Here is a 16182-nt window from a genome sequence, read left to right as displayed (position 1 = left end):
GCGACATGGGGCCGTGCATTATCATGCTGAAACATGAGGTTATGGTGGCGGATGAATGGCATGACAAGGAGCCTCAGGATCTCGTCACGGTAACTCTGTGCATTCAAATTGCAATCAATAAAATGCAATTGTGTTTGTTGACATCAGAAAACAGCTCGCCCACAAGCCGCCTTCTGCCATCTGCCCGGTACAGTTGAAACCAGGTTTAATCCGTGAAGAGCAAACTTCTCCAGCATGCCAGTGGCCATTGAAGCTGATCATTTGCCCACTGAAGTTGTTACGACACCGAACTGCAGTGAGGTCAAGACCTAGGTGAGGACTATGAGCACGCTGATGAGCTTCCCTGTGACAGTTTCTAACAGTTTGTGCAGAAATTCTTTGATTGTGCAAACACACATTTTCATCAGCTTTCCAGGTGGCTGGTCTCAGACGATTCCGCAGGTGAAGAAGCTGAATGTGAAGGTCAACAGTTCTGGTGGACATTCCTTCAGTCACCATGCCAATTGCACGCTCCCTCAAAACTTAGGACATCTGTAGCATTGTGTTGTGTGACAAAACTGCACAGCGGCCTTTTATTGTCCCCAGAAAAAGGTGCACCTGTTTAATAATCATGCTGTTTAATCAGCTTCTTGATATGCCACATCTGTCAGGTGTATGGATTATCTAGTCAAAGGAGAACTGGTTGGCTCAAATGCATTAAGAAGGAAAGAAATTCCACAATTAACAAGACACACCTGTTAATTGAAATGCATTCCAGGTGACTACCTCATGAAGCTGGTTGAGAGAAAGCCAAGAGTGTGCAAAGATGTCATGAAAGCAAAGGGTGCCTACTTTGAAAAATCTCAAATCTCAAATATATTTTGATTTGTTTAACACTTTTTTGCAAACTACATGATTTCATATGGGTTATTTCATAATTGTGATGTCTTCAGTATTATTCCACAACGTAGAAATTAGTAAAAATAAAGAAAAGCCCTTGAATGAGTAGGTGTGTCCAAACTTTTGACTAGTACTGTATATATATATATAAAAAAGGATATATATATTTGCTGAGCTTTCTTATATATTTCATATATCTCCTAAATATAGGACAGACACTTCAAAACCTTATTTCTGAAATACATTTTTGGGGAATTTATGAATGCGTTATTTATCAACGGGCTATAGTAATAAAGGCCAAATTCAATATTTTATCAAATTTTTTTAGATTGTCTTTTTTTTTTACATAAAGGGGTCCTAAAATTAGCTAAATGATCCATAGCATGATCATCTTAAAACATTTCCATATGTTAGCGTATGTTCACTCTGCATACCTTTAACACTGGGTGACGTACTTCACACACACATATGCACACGCACGCACGCACACACATTCACACACACACACATTTGTTTTACTATTCTCGTGGAGACCAAACAATTGATTCCCGCTCAGTGTATTTTCCCTAACCCCTAAACCTAACCCTTAACCTAACCCTAAACCTAACCCCTAAGCTTAAAATAGCCTGTGGGGACCGGCGAAATGTCCCCAATTATCCGAATTGTCCTTGTTTTACTATCCTTGTGAGGACTTCTGGTCCCTACAAGGATAGTAAAACCAAAAAGACACACACACACACACACACACACACACACACACACACACACACACACACACACACACACACACACACACACACACACACACACACACACACACACACACACACACACACACACACACACACACACACACACACTCACATACATTACACACACACCTACAAACACACAAACAGTACACACATACTCACCGAGGTATTGTCCCTTGCCCTCTCGGAAGGGGGGTCCCACGGGGCCCTTCATCATGGGCTGCATGTACTTCATCTGGGGCATGGGGGGGTAGCCTCCCCCAAGGGCACGGCCTCCCAGCAGCAGAAGCACACAGACAGGAGCCAACAGCATGGTCATTAGGCTCCCAGGCTCCAGGCTCAGCCACTAGCAACTAGAACGGAGAGAATGAAAAAAAAGGAGAGGTGGAGAGATGAATTAATGATTATGGTCATTGGAGAGAGAGAGAGATGTTTCCCATGCCAATAAAGCCACTTAAATTGACATTGAATTGAGCGAGAGAGAGTTTTGGTAATTCTGGAAAACAAAATCATATTCTCTTGAATGACAAAAAAATACTTTATACTGAGATGAAGCAGGATAATTTTCACATCTCTGCTTATCTGAAACCATGCCAGTGGGTCTAGGTAGCATTAAAACTCTACTGCCAGTGGGTCGGTCTAGGTAGCATTAGAACTCTACTGCCAGTGGGTCGGTCTGATTAGTATTAAAACTCTACTGCCAATGGGTTTGTCTGATTAGTATTAGAACTCTATTGCCAGTGGGTCGGTCTGATTAGTATTAGAACTCTACTGCCAGTGGGTCGGTCTGATTAGTATTAGAACTCTACTAGCAGTGGGTTGGTCTGATTAGTATTAGAACTCTACTGCCAGTGGGTTGGTCTGATTAGTATTAGAACTCTACTGCCAGTGGGTTTGTCTGATTAGTATTAGAACTCTATTGCCAGTGGGTCGGTCTGATTAGTATTAGAACTCTACTGCCAGTGGGTCGGTCTGATTAGTATTAGAACTCTACTAGCAGTGGGTTTGTCTGATTAGTATTAGAACTCTACTGCCAGTGGGTCGGTCTGATTAGTATTAGAACTCTACTAGCAGTGGGTTGGTCTGATTAGTATTAGAACTCTACTGCCAGTGGGTTGGTCTGATTAGTATTAGAACTCTACTGCCAGTGGGTTTGTCTGATTAGTATTAGAACTCTATTGCCAGTGGGTCGGTCTGATTAGTATTAGAACTCTACTGCCAGTGGATTGGTCAGATTAGTATTAGAACTCTACTGCCAGTGGGTCGGTCTGATTAGTATTAGAACTCTACTGCCAGTGGGTCGGTCTGATTAGTATTAGAACTCTACTGCCAGTGGATTGGTCAGATTAGTATTAGAACTCTACTGCCAGTGGGTTGGTCTGATTAGTATTAGAACTCTGTTGCCAGTGGGTTGGTCTGATTAGTATTAGAACTCTACTGCCAGCGGGTCGGTCTGATTAGTATTAGAACTCTACTGCCAGTGGGTCGGTCTGATTAGTATTAGAACTCTACTGCCAGTGGGTCGGTCTGATTAGTATTAGAACTCTATTGCCAGTGGGTCGGTCTGATTAGTATTAGAACTCTACTGCCAGCGGGTCGGTCTGATTAGTATTAGAACTCTACTGCCAGCGGGTTGGTCTGATTAGTATTAGAACTCTATTGCCAGTGGGTTGGTCTGATTAGTATTAGAACTCTACTGCCAGTGGATTGGTCAGATTAGTATTAGAACTCTACTGCCAGTGGATTGGTCAGATTAGTATTAGAACTCTACTGCCAGTGGATTGGTCTGATTAGTATTAGAACTCTACTGCCAGTGGATTGGTCAGATTAGTATTAGAACTCTACTGCCAGTGGGTTGGTCTGATTAGTATTAGAACTCTGTTGCCAGCGGGTCGGTCTGATTAGTTTTAGAACTCTATTGCCAGTGGGTCGGTCTGATTAATATTAGAACTCTACTGCCAGTGGGTCGGTCTAGGTAGCATTAGAACTCTACTGCCAGTGGGTTGGTCTGATTAGTATTAGAACTCTACTAGCAGTGGGTTGGTCTGATTAATATTAGAACTCTACTGCCAGTGGGTTGGTCTGATTAGTATTAGAACTCTACTGCCAGTGGGTTGGTCTGATTAGTATTAGAACTCTACTGCCAGTGGGTTGGTCAGATTAGTATTAGAACTCTACTGCAGGTGGGTTGGTCTGATTAGTATTAGAACTCTACTGCAGGTGGGTCGGTCTGACTAGTATTAGAAACTAGAACTAGAACGGAGAGAATGAAAAAAAAGGAGAGGTGGAGAGATGAATTAATGATTATGGTCATTGGAGAGAGAGAGAGATGTTTCCCATGCCAATAAAGCCACTTAAATTGACATTGAATTGAGCGAGAGAGAGTTTTGATAATTCTGGAAAACAAAATCATATTCTCTTGAATGACAAAAAAATACTTTATACTGAGATGAAGCAGGATAATTTTCACATCTCTGCTTATCTGAAACCATGCCAGTGGGTCTAGGTAGCATTAAAACTCTACTGCCAGTGGGTCGGTCTAGGTAGCATTAGAACTCTACTGCCAGTGGGTCGGTCTGATTAGTATTAGAACTCTACTAGCAGTGGGTTGGTCTGATTAGTATTAGAACTCTACTGCCAGTGGGTTGGTCTGATTAGTATTAGAACTCTACTGCCAGTGGGTCGGTCTGATTAGTATTAGAACTCTATTGCCAGTTGGTCGGTCTGATTAGTATTAGAACTCTACTGCCAGTGGGTCGGTCTGATTAATATTAGAACTCTATTGCCAGTTGGTCGGTCTGATTAGTATTAGAACTTTACTGCCAGTGGGTTGGTCTGATTAATATTAGAACTCTATTGCCAGTTGGTCGGTCTGATTAGTATTAGAACTCTACTGCCAGTGGGTTGGTCTGATTAGTATTAGAACTCTACTGCCAGTGGGTCGGTCTAGGTAGTATTAGAACTCTACTGCCAGTGGGTTGGTCTGATTAGTATTAGAACTCTACTGCCAGTGGGTCGGTCTCGGTAGCATTAGAACTCTACTGCCAGTGGGTCGGTCTGATTAATATTAGAACTCTATTGCCAGTTGGTCGGTCTGATTAGTATTAGAACTTTACTGCCAGTGGGTTGGTCTGATTAATATTAGAACCTTATTGCCAGTGGGTCGGTCTGATTAGTATTAGAACTCTACTGCCAGTGGATTGGTCTGATTAATATTAGAACTCTATTGCCAGTTGGTCGGTCTGATTAGTATTAGAACTCTACTGCCAGTGGGTTGGTCTGATTAATATTAGAACTCTACTGCCAGTTGGTCGGTCTGATTAGTATTAGAACTCTATTGCCAGTGGGTCGGTCTGATTAGTATTAGAACTCTACTGCCAGTGGATTGGTCAGATTAGTATTAGAACTCTACTGCCAGTGGGTTGGTCTGATTAATATTAGAACTCTACTGCCAGTTGGTCGGTCTGATTAGTATTAGAACTCTATTGCCAGTGGGTCGGTCTGATTAGTATTAGAACTCTACTGCCAGTGGATTGGTCAGATTAGTATTAGAACTCTACTGCAGGTGGGTTGGTCTGATTAGTATTAGAACTCTACTGCCAGTGTTCAATGTTCAACAGCCTAATTTGAGTGCCATGAGGACAGCCAAGGATGTCATTCAAACATCCAGGTGTAGCATCCATGCGTGTGTGTGTGTGTGTGTGTGTGTGTGTGTGTGTGTGTGTGTGTGTGTGTGTGTGTGTGTGTGTGTGTGTGTGTGTGTGTGTGTGTGTGTGTGTGTGTGTGTGTGTGTGTGTGTGTGTGTGTGTGTGTGTGTGTGTGTGTGTGTGTGTGTGTGTGAAGCATATAAAGTGGATGCATCCTAGGGTGTGAAAATAGGACAATTTCCTCGCCTCCCTTTTCCTCCTCTGTAGTTTCTGTTTTGCGACTGATGGTTTTCAGAAGCTCTCTAATGATTAGAATTGACATAAGTTGAAATCCCAACCCTGCCCTAGAATACCCTGATGTTTCTACACCTCCATATAGCAGGAAACAGAGAGACAGAGACTACACCTCCATAAAGCAGGAAGCAGAGAGACAGGGACTACACCTCCATAAAGCAGGAAGCAGAGAGACAGGGACTACACCTCCATAAAGCAGGAAACAGAGAGACAGAGACTACACCTCCATATAGCAGGAAACAGAGAGACAGAGACTACACCTCCATAAAGCAGGAAGCAGAGAGACAGGGACTACACCTCCATATAGCAGGAAACAGAGAGACAGAGACTACACCTCCATATAGCAGGAAACAGAGAGACAGAGACTACACCTCCATAAAGCAGGAAGCAGAGAGACAGGGACTACACCTCCATAAAGCAGGAAGCAGAGAGACAGGGACTACACCTCCATAAAGCAGGAAGCAGAGAGACAGGGACTACACCTCCATAAAGCAGGAGGTAGAGAGACAGGGACTACACCTCCATAAAGCAGGAAGCAGAGAGACAGGGACTACACCTCCATAAAGCAGGAGGTAGAGAGACAGGGATAACCACACCCTCACTTCATAGATCTTCACATGCAGCAAATAATAATGTCCTCCCACAAAATGACCTGCCCTTTTGAGTAGCCTACACTCTCCATTTACCGACAGTTGGAGCTGTAATTTCACCTTCTTCCATGGCTGTTATCTACAAATGTATATGGAGACTGTGTTCTTAATGTACAATGATTATATCAAGACTTCCTATTAGCTAGCTAACCAGCTAATGACATTTAATTAACTTAGTTAGCAGCTCAGTTGAGTTAGCCTACAACAGTGTTCCCTAACTGGCATTCTGCAGACCTAATTTGGCCCGCGGGTGGTTTTATTTGGTCCCCCAAGTTTTCTGATAAAAAAAATAACATTGACATTTTAATTAAAAACACCAGGAAATCAGCTCCAAGTCATTTTAATGTAAGAAATCTCTTCGCAATTATTCCCACGCATAATAGAGAGACACGTGATCGTATACAAATGTAAGCAGGGTGTGAAATGATTATGTTTTAGTCAAACATTATATCTGTTTGGGCTTCTTGCGGTCAATTTGCAGTCTACAAATTATTTGTAATTTGAATCTAGTCGATGATCCCTGGCCTAAAAAGTGGCTAGCTAGCTAATAATACATACTTTTACTTACTTGAATAAGTTCTTCCACTGGGGCAATCTTCAAAATATTTTAGATGGTAGCAAAGCACAGCCAGCAGACATGTGGACGAATGGAGACATGGAAAAAAGTGTGTTTTCCACCAGAGTGGCTTAGAACTTTTGTGACGTTTTGACTTTAACAGCGTAATCCACGTTCAATTTCAATAAATATAAATTACGGACTGTAGACCACACTTGATAACTTGAAAACTAGCACTTGAAACTAGCATAGGCAACAACAACTCCCCAGATGGAAAACAATGACGGACATAGCACACAGCAGCTCTTCTATTGGCGTGTGTTAGGAGGGTTTTTAAAATGTTACAACAAATTAAAATCTTGCCGCTGGGAGCCAGTGAACCATTCAAATTTTGCAATACAAAATTCTGCAGACCTCCAAGGGAGGCGTGACAATGACGTGATTTTGAAGGTATGGCAACGCAAGACTATGTTTCCACATACAGCAGGGCTCCTCTCTGGGCACTCTGAGCAATGAGCTGCCCTTAGTCTCTGGTAGTTCACTGGCTCACCTCCCCTCTCCTTCCACTCTTTTATCCATCCCTTGTTCCATATGCTCCCTTCATCATTGCACTTCTCTGGCTATCCTCCGCTCTTTCATTTCACACATCCCTCATCCTCTCTTCCATCTTTATTGTTCTCTCTGGTATTCTGAAGGAGGGCTTTTGACCTCACAGTGATGCTCGCACTGCGACCATTAGGCGGTTTGGAGCCCAAAGTTTGGTGGTTGGACTTGTGTTACTGTGCTGTAGTGTTTTATTTATATTATTTCTGGAGGACTATAGCTTTGTCTAGTAGTAGTAGGAGCCCACACTGCCACATACGTCAAGTCATTCTCGTTAAGCCTTGGACACTAAACTGTTTTGATAGAGTTTGGCCAAAGCCATTTTAAGGGCGTTTTAGCCATCAAGGGTGCTGCTTACCTACTTATTAAATCACATCAATGAACGTATTGGTTCTTATTCTGCAAAACTCTGTATTTTGATCTGTATAGTTTTTGAGACCCAGCATTTTGGTCCTAAGCACTGGGTTCTAAGGAAGTGTCTGTGCTAAGTACTTCAAAAGGTGTTCGCTCCATCACCGCGTGTGGTGAGTTCGTATCTGGTTCTGTTTAGTAGCTCCACTCTTTTCCTGTGGTTGTTTGGTGCTAGTGAGCAAATCGTTTGGTGGTTGATGTCTGATTCTACAGCCAGGTTAGGCTGTGTTTTTCAAAGCCTTCACCAAGCTCTTGTAATTAGTCATGTCTGGTGTGTGTGCGCGTGTGTGTGTGTGTGTCGTGTGCGTGTGCGTGTAGAATCCCGCTGAAAAAGACTGACTTCCTCTCACTACTCATACTGTTTGTATCTAGAGCCCAATCCAGGAAAAACATGATCACGAGAGAAACAGAGAGAGACAGAGAGAGAGACAGAGGCAGAGAGAGAGAGACAGAGAGAAAGAGACAGAGAGAGAGACAGAGAGAGAGAGAGAGAGAGAGAGAGAGAGAGAGAGAGAGAGAGTTCCGGAGTTCCAAATTAAGCAGCAACAGCTGAAAAGATGAGCTCCTAAAAATATTGAATTTTACATGGTTTTTAGAGGAAAGTATATCGAAAAAAAGCAAAAGAAAACTGCAAGACTGATTAGGAGACCAAACAAGCAGCAAACAAAGAAGAAAGGCTTTCGAAAAAAGTAAAATTATACAATTTTCTTAGCTAGCTAAGTTGTTTACCTGTTGCTAGGCAGTTGCTAGGGACTCTCCTGAAAGAAGCTAGCTAGCTAACAAGGAGAGAGAGAGAGAGAGAGGTCATGATCAGATGATCAGATGAGCTCCTGCATTTAGCAATAGTGAAGGTGTAAACTTGGCAGTAGAAAATCTTAACAGTATATTTGACCTCTCAGCTTCCCTATCAAATCTAAAAATCTCAAATAGAAAACCGAAGAAAATGAACAACAATGACAAATGGTTTGATAAAGAATGCAAAAATCTAAGAAATAAATTGAGGAACCTGTCCAACCAAAAACATAGAGACCCGGAAAACCTGAGTCTACGCCTTCACTATGGTGAATCACTAAAACAATACAGAAATACACTACGGAAAAAGAAGGAACAGCACGTCAGAAATCAGCTCAATGTAATTGAAGACTCCATAGACTCTAACCAATTCTGGGAAAATTGGAAAACACTAAACAAACAACAACACGAAGAATTATCTATCCAAAATGGAGATGTATGGGTAAACCACTTCTCCAATCTTTTTGGCTCTATAACAAAGAATAAAGAACAAAAACATATACATGATCAAATACAAATCCTAGAATCAACTATTAAAGACTACCAGAACCCATTGGATTCTCCAATTACCTTGAATGAGTTACAGGACAAAATAAAAACCCTCCAACCCAAAAAGGCCTGTGGTGTTGATGGTATCCTTAATGAAATGATCAAATATACAGACAACAAATTCCAATTGGCTATACTAAAACTCCTTAACATCGTCCTTAGCTCTGGCATCTTCCCCAATATTTGGAACCAAGGACTGATCACCCCAATCCACAAAAGTGGAGACAAATTTGACCCCAATAACTACCGTGGAATATGCGTCAACAGTAACCTTGGGAAAATACTCTGCATTATCATTAACAGCAGACTCGTACATTTCCTCAATGAAAACAATGTACTGAGCAAATGTCAAATTGGCTTTTTACCAAATTACCGTACAACAGACCATGTATTCACCCTACACACCCTAATTGACAACCAAACAAACCAAAACAAAGGCAAAGTCTTCTCATGCTTTGTTGATTTCAAAAAAGCCTTCGACTCAATTTGGCATGAGGGTCTGCTATACAAATTGATGGAAAGTGGTGTTGGGGGTAAAACATACGACATTATAAAATCCATGTACACAAACAACAAGTGTGCGGTTAAAATTGGCAAAAAACACACACATTTCTTCACACAGGGTCGTGGGGTGAGACAGGGATGCAGCTTAAGCCCCACCCTCTTCAACATATATATCAACGAATTGGCGCGGGCACTAGAACAGTCTGCAGCACCCGGTCTCACCCTACTAGAATCCGAAGTCAAATGTCTACTGTTTGCTGATGATCTGGTGCTTCTGTCACCAACCAAGGAGGGCCTACAGCAGCACCTAGATCTTCTGCACAGATTCTGTCAGACCTGGGCCCTGACAGTAAATCTCAGTAAGACCAAAATAATGGTGTTCCAAAAAAGGTCCAGTCACCAGGACCACAAATTCCATCTAGACACCGTTGCCCTAGAGCACACAAAAAACTATACATACCTCGGCCTAAACATCAGCACCACAGGTAACTTCCACAAAGCTGTGAACGATCTGAGAGACAAGGCAAGAAGGGCCTTCTATGCCATCAAAAGGAACATAAATTTCAACATACCAATTAGGATCTGGCTAAAAATACTTGAATCAGTCATAGAGCCCATTGCCCTTTATGGTTGTGAGGTCTGGGGTCCGCTCACCAACCAAGATTTCACAAAATGGGACAAACACCAAATTGAGACTCTGCATGCAGAATTCTGCAAAAATATCCTCCGTGTACAACGTAGAACACCAAATAATGCATGCAGAGCAGAATTAGGCCGATACCCACTAATTATCAAAATCCAGAAAAGAGCCGTTAAATTCTACAACCACCTAAAAGGAAGCGATTCCCAAACCTTCCATAACAAAGCCATCACCTACAGAGAGATGAACCTGGAGAAGAGTCCCCTAAGCAAGCTGGTCCTAGGGCTCTGTTCACAAACACAAACACACCCCACAGAGCCCCAGGACAACAGCACAATTAGACCCAACCAAATCATGAGAAAACAAAAAGATAATTACTTGACACATTGGAAAGAATTAACAAAAAAACAGAGCAAACTAGAATGCTATTTGGCCCTAAACAGAGAGTACACAGTGGCAGAATACCTGACCACTGTGACTGACCCAAACTTAAGGAAAGCTTTGACTATGTACAGACTCAGTGAGCATAGCCTTGCTATTGAGAAAGGCCGCCGTAGGCAGACATGGCTCTCAAGAGAAGACAGGCTATGTGCACACTGCCCACAAAATGAGGTGGAAACTGAGCTGCACTTCCTAACCTCCTGCCCAATGTATGACCATATTAGAGAGACATATTTCCCTCAGATTACACAGATCCACAAAGAATTCGAAAACAAATCCAATTTTGATAAACTCCCATATCTACTGGGTGAAATTCCACAGTGTGCCATCACAGCAGCAAGATTTGTGACCTGTTGCCACAAGAAAAGGGCAACCAGTGAAGAACAAACACCACTGTAAATACAACCCATATTTATGTTTATTTATTTTAACTTGTGTGCTTTAACCATTTGTACATTGTTACAACACTGCATATATATAATATGACATTTGTAATGTCTTTATTGTTTTGAAACTTCTGTATGTGTAATGTTTACTGTTCATTTTTATTGTTTATTTGACTTTTGTATATTACCTACCTCACTTGCTTTGGCAATGTTAACACATGTTTCCCATGCCAATAAAGCCCCTTGAATTGAATTGAATTGAGAGAGAGAGAGAGAGAGAGAGAGAGAGAGAGAGAGAGAGAGAGAGAGAGAGAGAGAGAGAGAGAGAGAGAGAGAGAGAGAGAGAGAGAGAGAGAGAGAGAGAGAGAGAGAGAGAGAGAGAGAGAGAGAGAGAGAGAGAGAGAGAGAGAGAGAGAGAGAGAGAGAGAGAGAGAGAGAGAGAGAGAGAGAAACAGAGAGACATAGAGAGAGAGACATAGCGAGAGAGACAGAGAGAGAGAGAGACAGAGAGACAGAGAGAGAGAGAGACAGAGAGAGAGAGAGACAGAGAGACATAGAGAGAGAGACAGAGAGATAGAGAAACAGACAGAGAGAGAGAGACAGAGAGAGAGAGAGAGAGACAGAGAGACAGAGAGAGAGACAGAGAGACTTAGAGAGAGAGACAGAGAGAGAGAGACAGCGAGAGAGAGAGAGAGACAGAGACAGAGACATAGAGAGAGACAGAGAGACATAGAGAGAGAGACAGAGAGAGAGAGACAGAGAGAGAGACATAGAGAGAGAGACATAGAGAGAGAGACAGAGAGAGACATAGAGAGAACGGTGGTAGCCCAGTGGTTGGTTCTTGGCTGGCTAAGGGTGTGTTGTTTTGTGGTGGGAGTAATGTAGACGAGTGATACTGTGCCCAGCGTCCTGCAGGCGTCTGAACATTCACACTCACAGACACACACACACACACACACACACAGACACACACACACACACACACACACACACACACACACACACACACACACACACACACACACACACACACACACACACACACACACACACACACACACACACACACACACACACACACACACACACACACACACACACACACACACACACACACACACACACACACACACACACACACTGGTCTGCTGCTCCACAACCGCCACACAATCTGTTTATCTAATGTTTTTCTTGAAAAGCTCTGCAGACAAAGTCTCACGCAATCCTGTGCCGGCCTGGGACACACACACACACTCAGTCTTGAACACACACACACACACACACACACACACACATTAGCCCCAAAAACTTGTTGATGCAAACATTTGAATATCTACCGACTCTACACTCTTAGAAAAAAAGGGTTCCAAAAAGGTTATTCGGCTGTCCCCATAGGAGAACCCTTCTTTGTTCCATGTAGAACCCTTTTGGGTTCCATGTAGAACTCATCAATGGTACAATTTGGCTTTTTTTCTATTTCATGGTAAAATATGGCTGGTGTTGACTTCCTGAAAAGTTTGTTTTATTCCAGTAGAATAACTGGTGAACACTACCACTCTTCAACCACTACGACATCACAATGCTGGAGATCATGACCAAACTTCAACCACAACCACATGGCATAACTGGAGAGCTTCACCATACCTTAACCACAACCACATGTGTACAACCAGATCTCAACTTCAACCACATTACAGCATAACTGTCCACTATTGGCAAACTTCAACCAAGAGCATAACCATATTAACTTATAGACCACAACCACAAAGCAATACCCAATGTCTCACCTCAGCAACTGAAGCACCCTACTTCAGTAAGGCCCTAGTGTATCTGCTCTACTTCAGTAAGGCCCTAGTGTATCTGCTCTACTTCAGTAAGGCCCTAGTGTATCTGCTCTACTTCAGTAAGGCCCTAGTGTATCTGCTCTACTTCAGTAAGGCCCTAGTGTATCTGCTCTACTTCAGTAAGGCCCTAGTGTATCTGCTCTACTTCAGTAAGGCCCTAGTGTATCTGCTCTACTTCAGTAAGTGTCACGTTCCTGACCTATTTCTGTTAGTTTGTTGTATGTGTTAGTTGGTCAGGACGTGAGTTTGGGTGGGCATTCTATGTTGTCTGTTTCTATGTTGGTTTAAGGGTTGCCTGGTATGGCTCTCAATTAGAGGCAGGTGTTTGGCGTTCCTCTAATTGAGAGTCATATTTAGGTAGGTTGTTTCACAGTGTTCGTTGTGGGTGGTTGTCTCCTGTTTCAGTGTTTGTCGCACCATACGGGACTGTTCGGTATGTTTGTACATCGTCATTTTTGTGTAGTCTATTTTTCCCTGTTCGTGCGTTCTTCGTGTTTTATTGTAAGTTCGTATGTCTAGGTTTGTCTACACATTCGTTTTGTTATTTTGTTAGTTAATTCAAGTCTAGTTCGTTTTCTGTCTTGGTTGTTTGGTCGTGTCTTTATTAAATCATGTCATTTCACAAAGCTGCGCCTTGGTTCAATCACTACTCCTCCTCTTCGGTTGAAGAGGAGGAGGACTACCGTAACAGTAAGGCCCTAGTGTATCTGCTCTACTTCAGCTCAAAACTGAAAGAAAGCACTTTTCCGAAGTACCTTACTTCCCATTGAAATACCTTACAATCCATTGGCACCTGGTCTCACTTGAAATTGGAGGACGGGTCATTGTAATGGCTGCAGTGGAATTAATGGAACGTTCATTATTCCATTCCAGCCATTACTATGAGCCGTCCTCCACTGTTACAATCTGAATGCTGACTCTTAACCGAAGATAGAAACATGACACAGACAGCTGAAAAGAACGTTCCTATGCCACTCTCTCAGCCAATTAGTGGTAGTATAACTAAACATCAATCCAGTCTTAGAGGGAGTAGGCAAAGCAAAAACACACAGCCCACAAAGGCAAGGCTGAGTGACAGTGTTAATAGCTTTACAAGCCGCATGATTACAATGCAGTCCAATGGAGAGGGGCACTTGTAAACACCAAACAAACACTACACACACTCATAGGAAACTAATACAAACACACCCAGTCTTACAAACAGCTGTTGTTCAGTATGTAAGCCATTTTGACATGCCCTTTTGACACACAGACTGCTTATTGAGTATGATGTGCCTGTGTGTGCGCGACAGAGTGTGTGTGTGCCTGTGTGTGCGCGACAGAGTGTGTGTGTGCCTGTGTGTGCGCGACAGAGTGTGTGTGTGCCTGTGTGTGCGCGACAGAGTGTGTGTGTGCCTGTGTGTGCGCGACAGAGTGTGTGTGTGCCTGTGTGTGCGCGACAGAGTGTGTGTGTGCCTGTGTGTGCGCGACAGAGTGTGTGTGTGCCTGTGTGTGCGCGACAGAGTGTGTGTGTGCCTGTGTGTGCGCGACAGAGTGTGTGTGTGCCTGTGTGTGCGCGACAGAGTGTGTGTGTGCCTGTGTGTGCGCGACAGAGTGTGTGTGTGCCTGTGTGTGCGCGACAGAGTGTGTGTGTGCCTGTGTGTGCGCGACAGAGTGTGTGTGTGCCTGTGTGTGCGCGACAGAGTGTGTGTGTGCCTGTGTGTGCGCGACAGAGTGTGTGTGTGCCTGTGTGTGCGCGACAGAGTGTGTGTGTGCCTGTGTGTGCGCGACAGAGTGTGTGTGTGCCTGTGTGTGCGCGACAGAGTGTGTGTGTGCCTGTGTGTGCGCGACAGAGTGTGTGTGTGCCTGTGTGTGCGCGACAGAGTGTGTGTGTGCCTGTGTGTGCGCGACAGAGTGTGTGTGTGCCTGTGTGTGCGCGACAGAGTGTGTGTGTGCCTGTGTGTGCGCGACAGAGTGTGTGTGTGCCTGTGTGTGCGCGACAGAGTGTGTGTGTGCCTGTGTACCATTTGTACCGCACTGGTGACTTAACACACTGTTCTTATTGAGTCGGAGGGTTTGTGTGAGCACGAGAGGAAGTTGAGCGTGTGGGTTTTTATTTGGAGAATCACCTTTTCACTATGAGGTCATCTCTGCGTCCTCCTGAGTGGCAGTCAGGTCTTAACACCCTTCCGGTTTCAGCTCACTACATATTACTCAAGTTGCAGTCGCAGCTTGTGGTCTCTTTGAACACATTACTCACGGTTTGAACCACTGTTTGTGTAAATAATCACTCGATGACCGTCTAGCCCTGAGGGAAACAGTATGGTCATTCACGTGTGTGTGTTTGTGTGTGTGTGCGTGCGTGCATGTGTGACTGTGCGTGTGCGTGTGCATGTGTCCACCCATGAGTTTGCTTGTTTGTGCCTGTGAATGTGTGCCTATGCCCTTGAGTGTGTGTGTGTTTTGAGTGATAGTAGTCCATGAGTGTGTGCGTATGTGTGCCTAAGTAAGTGTGTGTGTCTAATGCTTGATGTATGACACATTATCAGTCGTCGCACTAACAGTCGTTGAGTGGAAAGTCCAATGAAGGCTCCGCTAAATTACCTCCCTCTCCCTTTCTCTCTTTCCCTCTCCCCGAGTGTTACATAGGAAAACATTGGCCCCAGACGTTAACCACAAAAGAGGTCCTATATTCCTCACAGCTGGTTACACATTTAACAGAATGATTAGAAATAAATTATCCATTTAACGCTGTCGGGGACCTGTCGAGGCGTGATGCAAGTTGCTTACACTTTCACTGCAAACTACTAGGCACACACACCACGTCATTGCCTGTCCCGTTGAGTACTATTACATTTTCCATCGTCCTCTTTGCCTCTGGGCACTGCTGTGGTACCGTTGAGAGAAGTAGGACTAAGATGGATTGGTTGGGGTGTGACAGGTTATGGGGAGGGATGTAGGAGCTATGAGCCTCTTTAGACAGAGGGTGGTAATGATTATGACCACCATTTATGGACAACCCTCTCTCACTATCTCATGGGGGCAGTGGCAATTTTAGCATGTAAATAATTGGTGGGGCAAATTCCCCCAAAAAATGTGGGATGCCAGCAAAGCCACTACACAACACAACACTAAACAATACATTAATTGCACTATAATTGTGACAAACAGTGCACACAAACTGTTAGGCTCTACATAAAGCTGTTCCAACAGCAGAGCTTTCTTTCCAGCACTATGGAGTGAATCCTTACCTGT

At 43.5% G+C, this 16182-nt stretch overlaps 1 protein-coding gene across 1 annotated transcript in view; it reads right to left on the bottom strand.

Moving 5' to 3' along the window:
* The window catches only part of LOC139555083 (collagen alpha-2(VIII) chain-like), a 147513-nt gene that overhangs the window by 20140 nt on the left and 111191 nt on the right, over positions 1–16182 (bottom strand). The window contains exon 2 of the mRNA XM_071368559.1: positions 1794–1984. Coding sequence (XP_071224660.1) covers positions 1794–1950 — 157 coding nt within the window. The 5' untranslated portion in view covers positions 1951–1984. The remainder of the gene's footprint in view (positions 1–1793; positions 1985–16182) is intronic.

This window comes from Salvelinus alpinus, chromosome 26 (genome assembly GCF_045679555.1).
Source record: "Salvelinus alpinus chromosome 26, SLU_Salpinus.1, whole genome shotgun sequence".
Lineage (NCBI taxonomy): Eukaryota > Metazoa > Chordata > Actinopteri > Salmoniformes > Salmonidae > Salvelinus > Salvelinus alpinus.
This window is presented reverse-complemented; position numbering and strand designations above follow the sequence as displayed.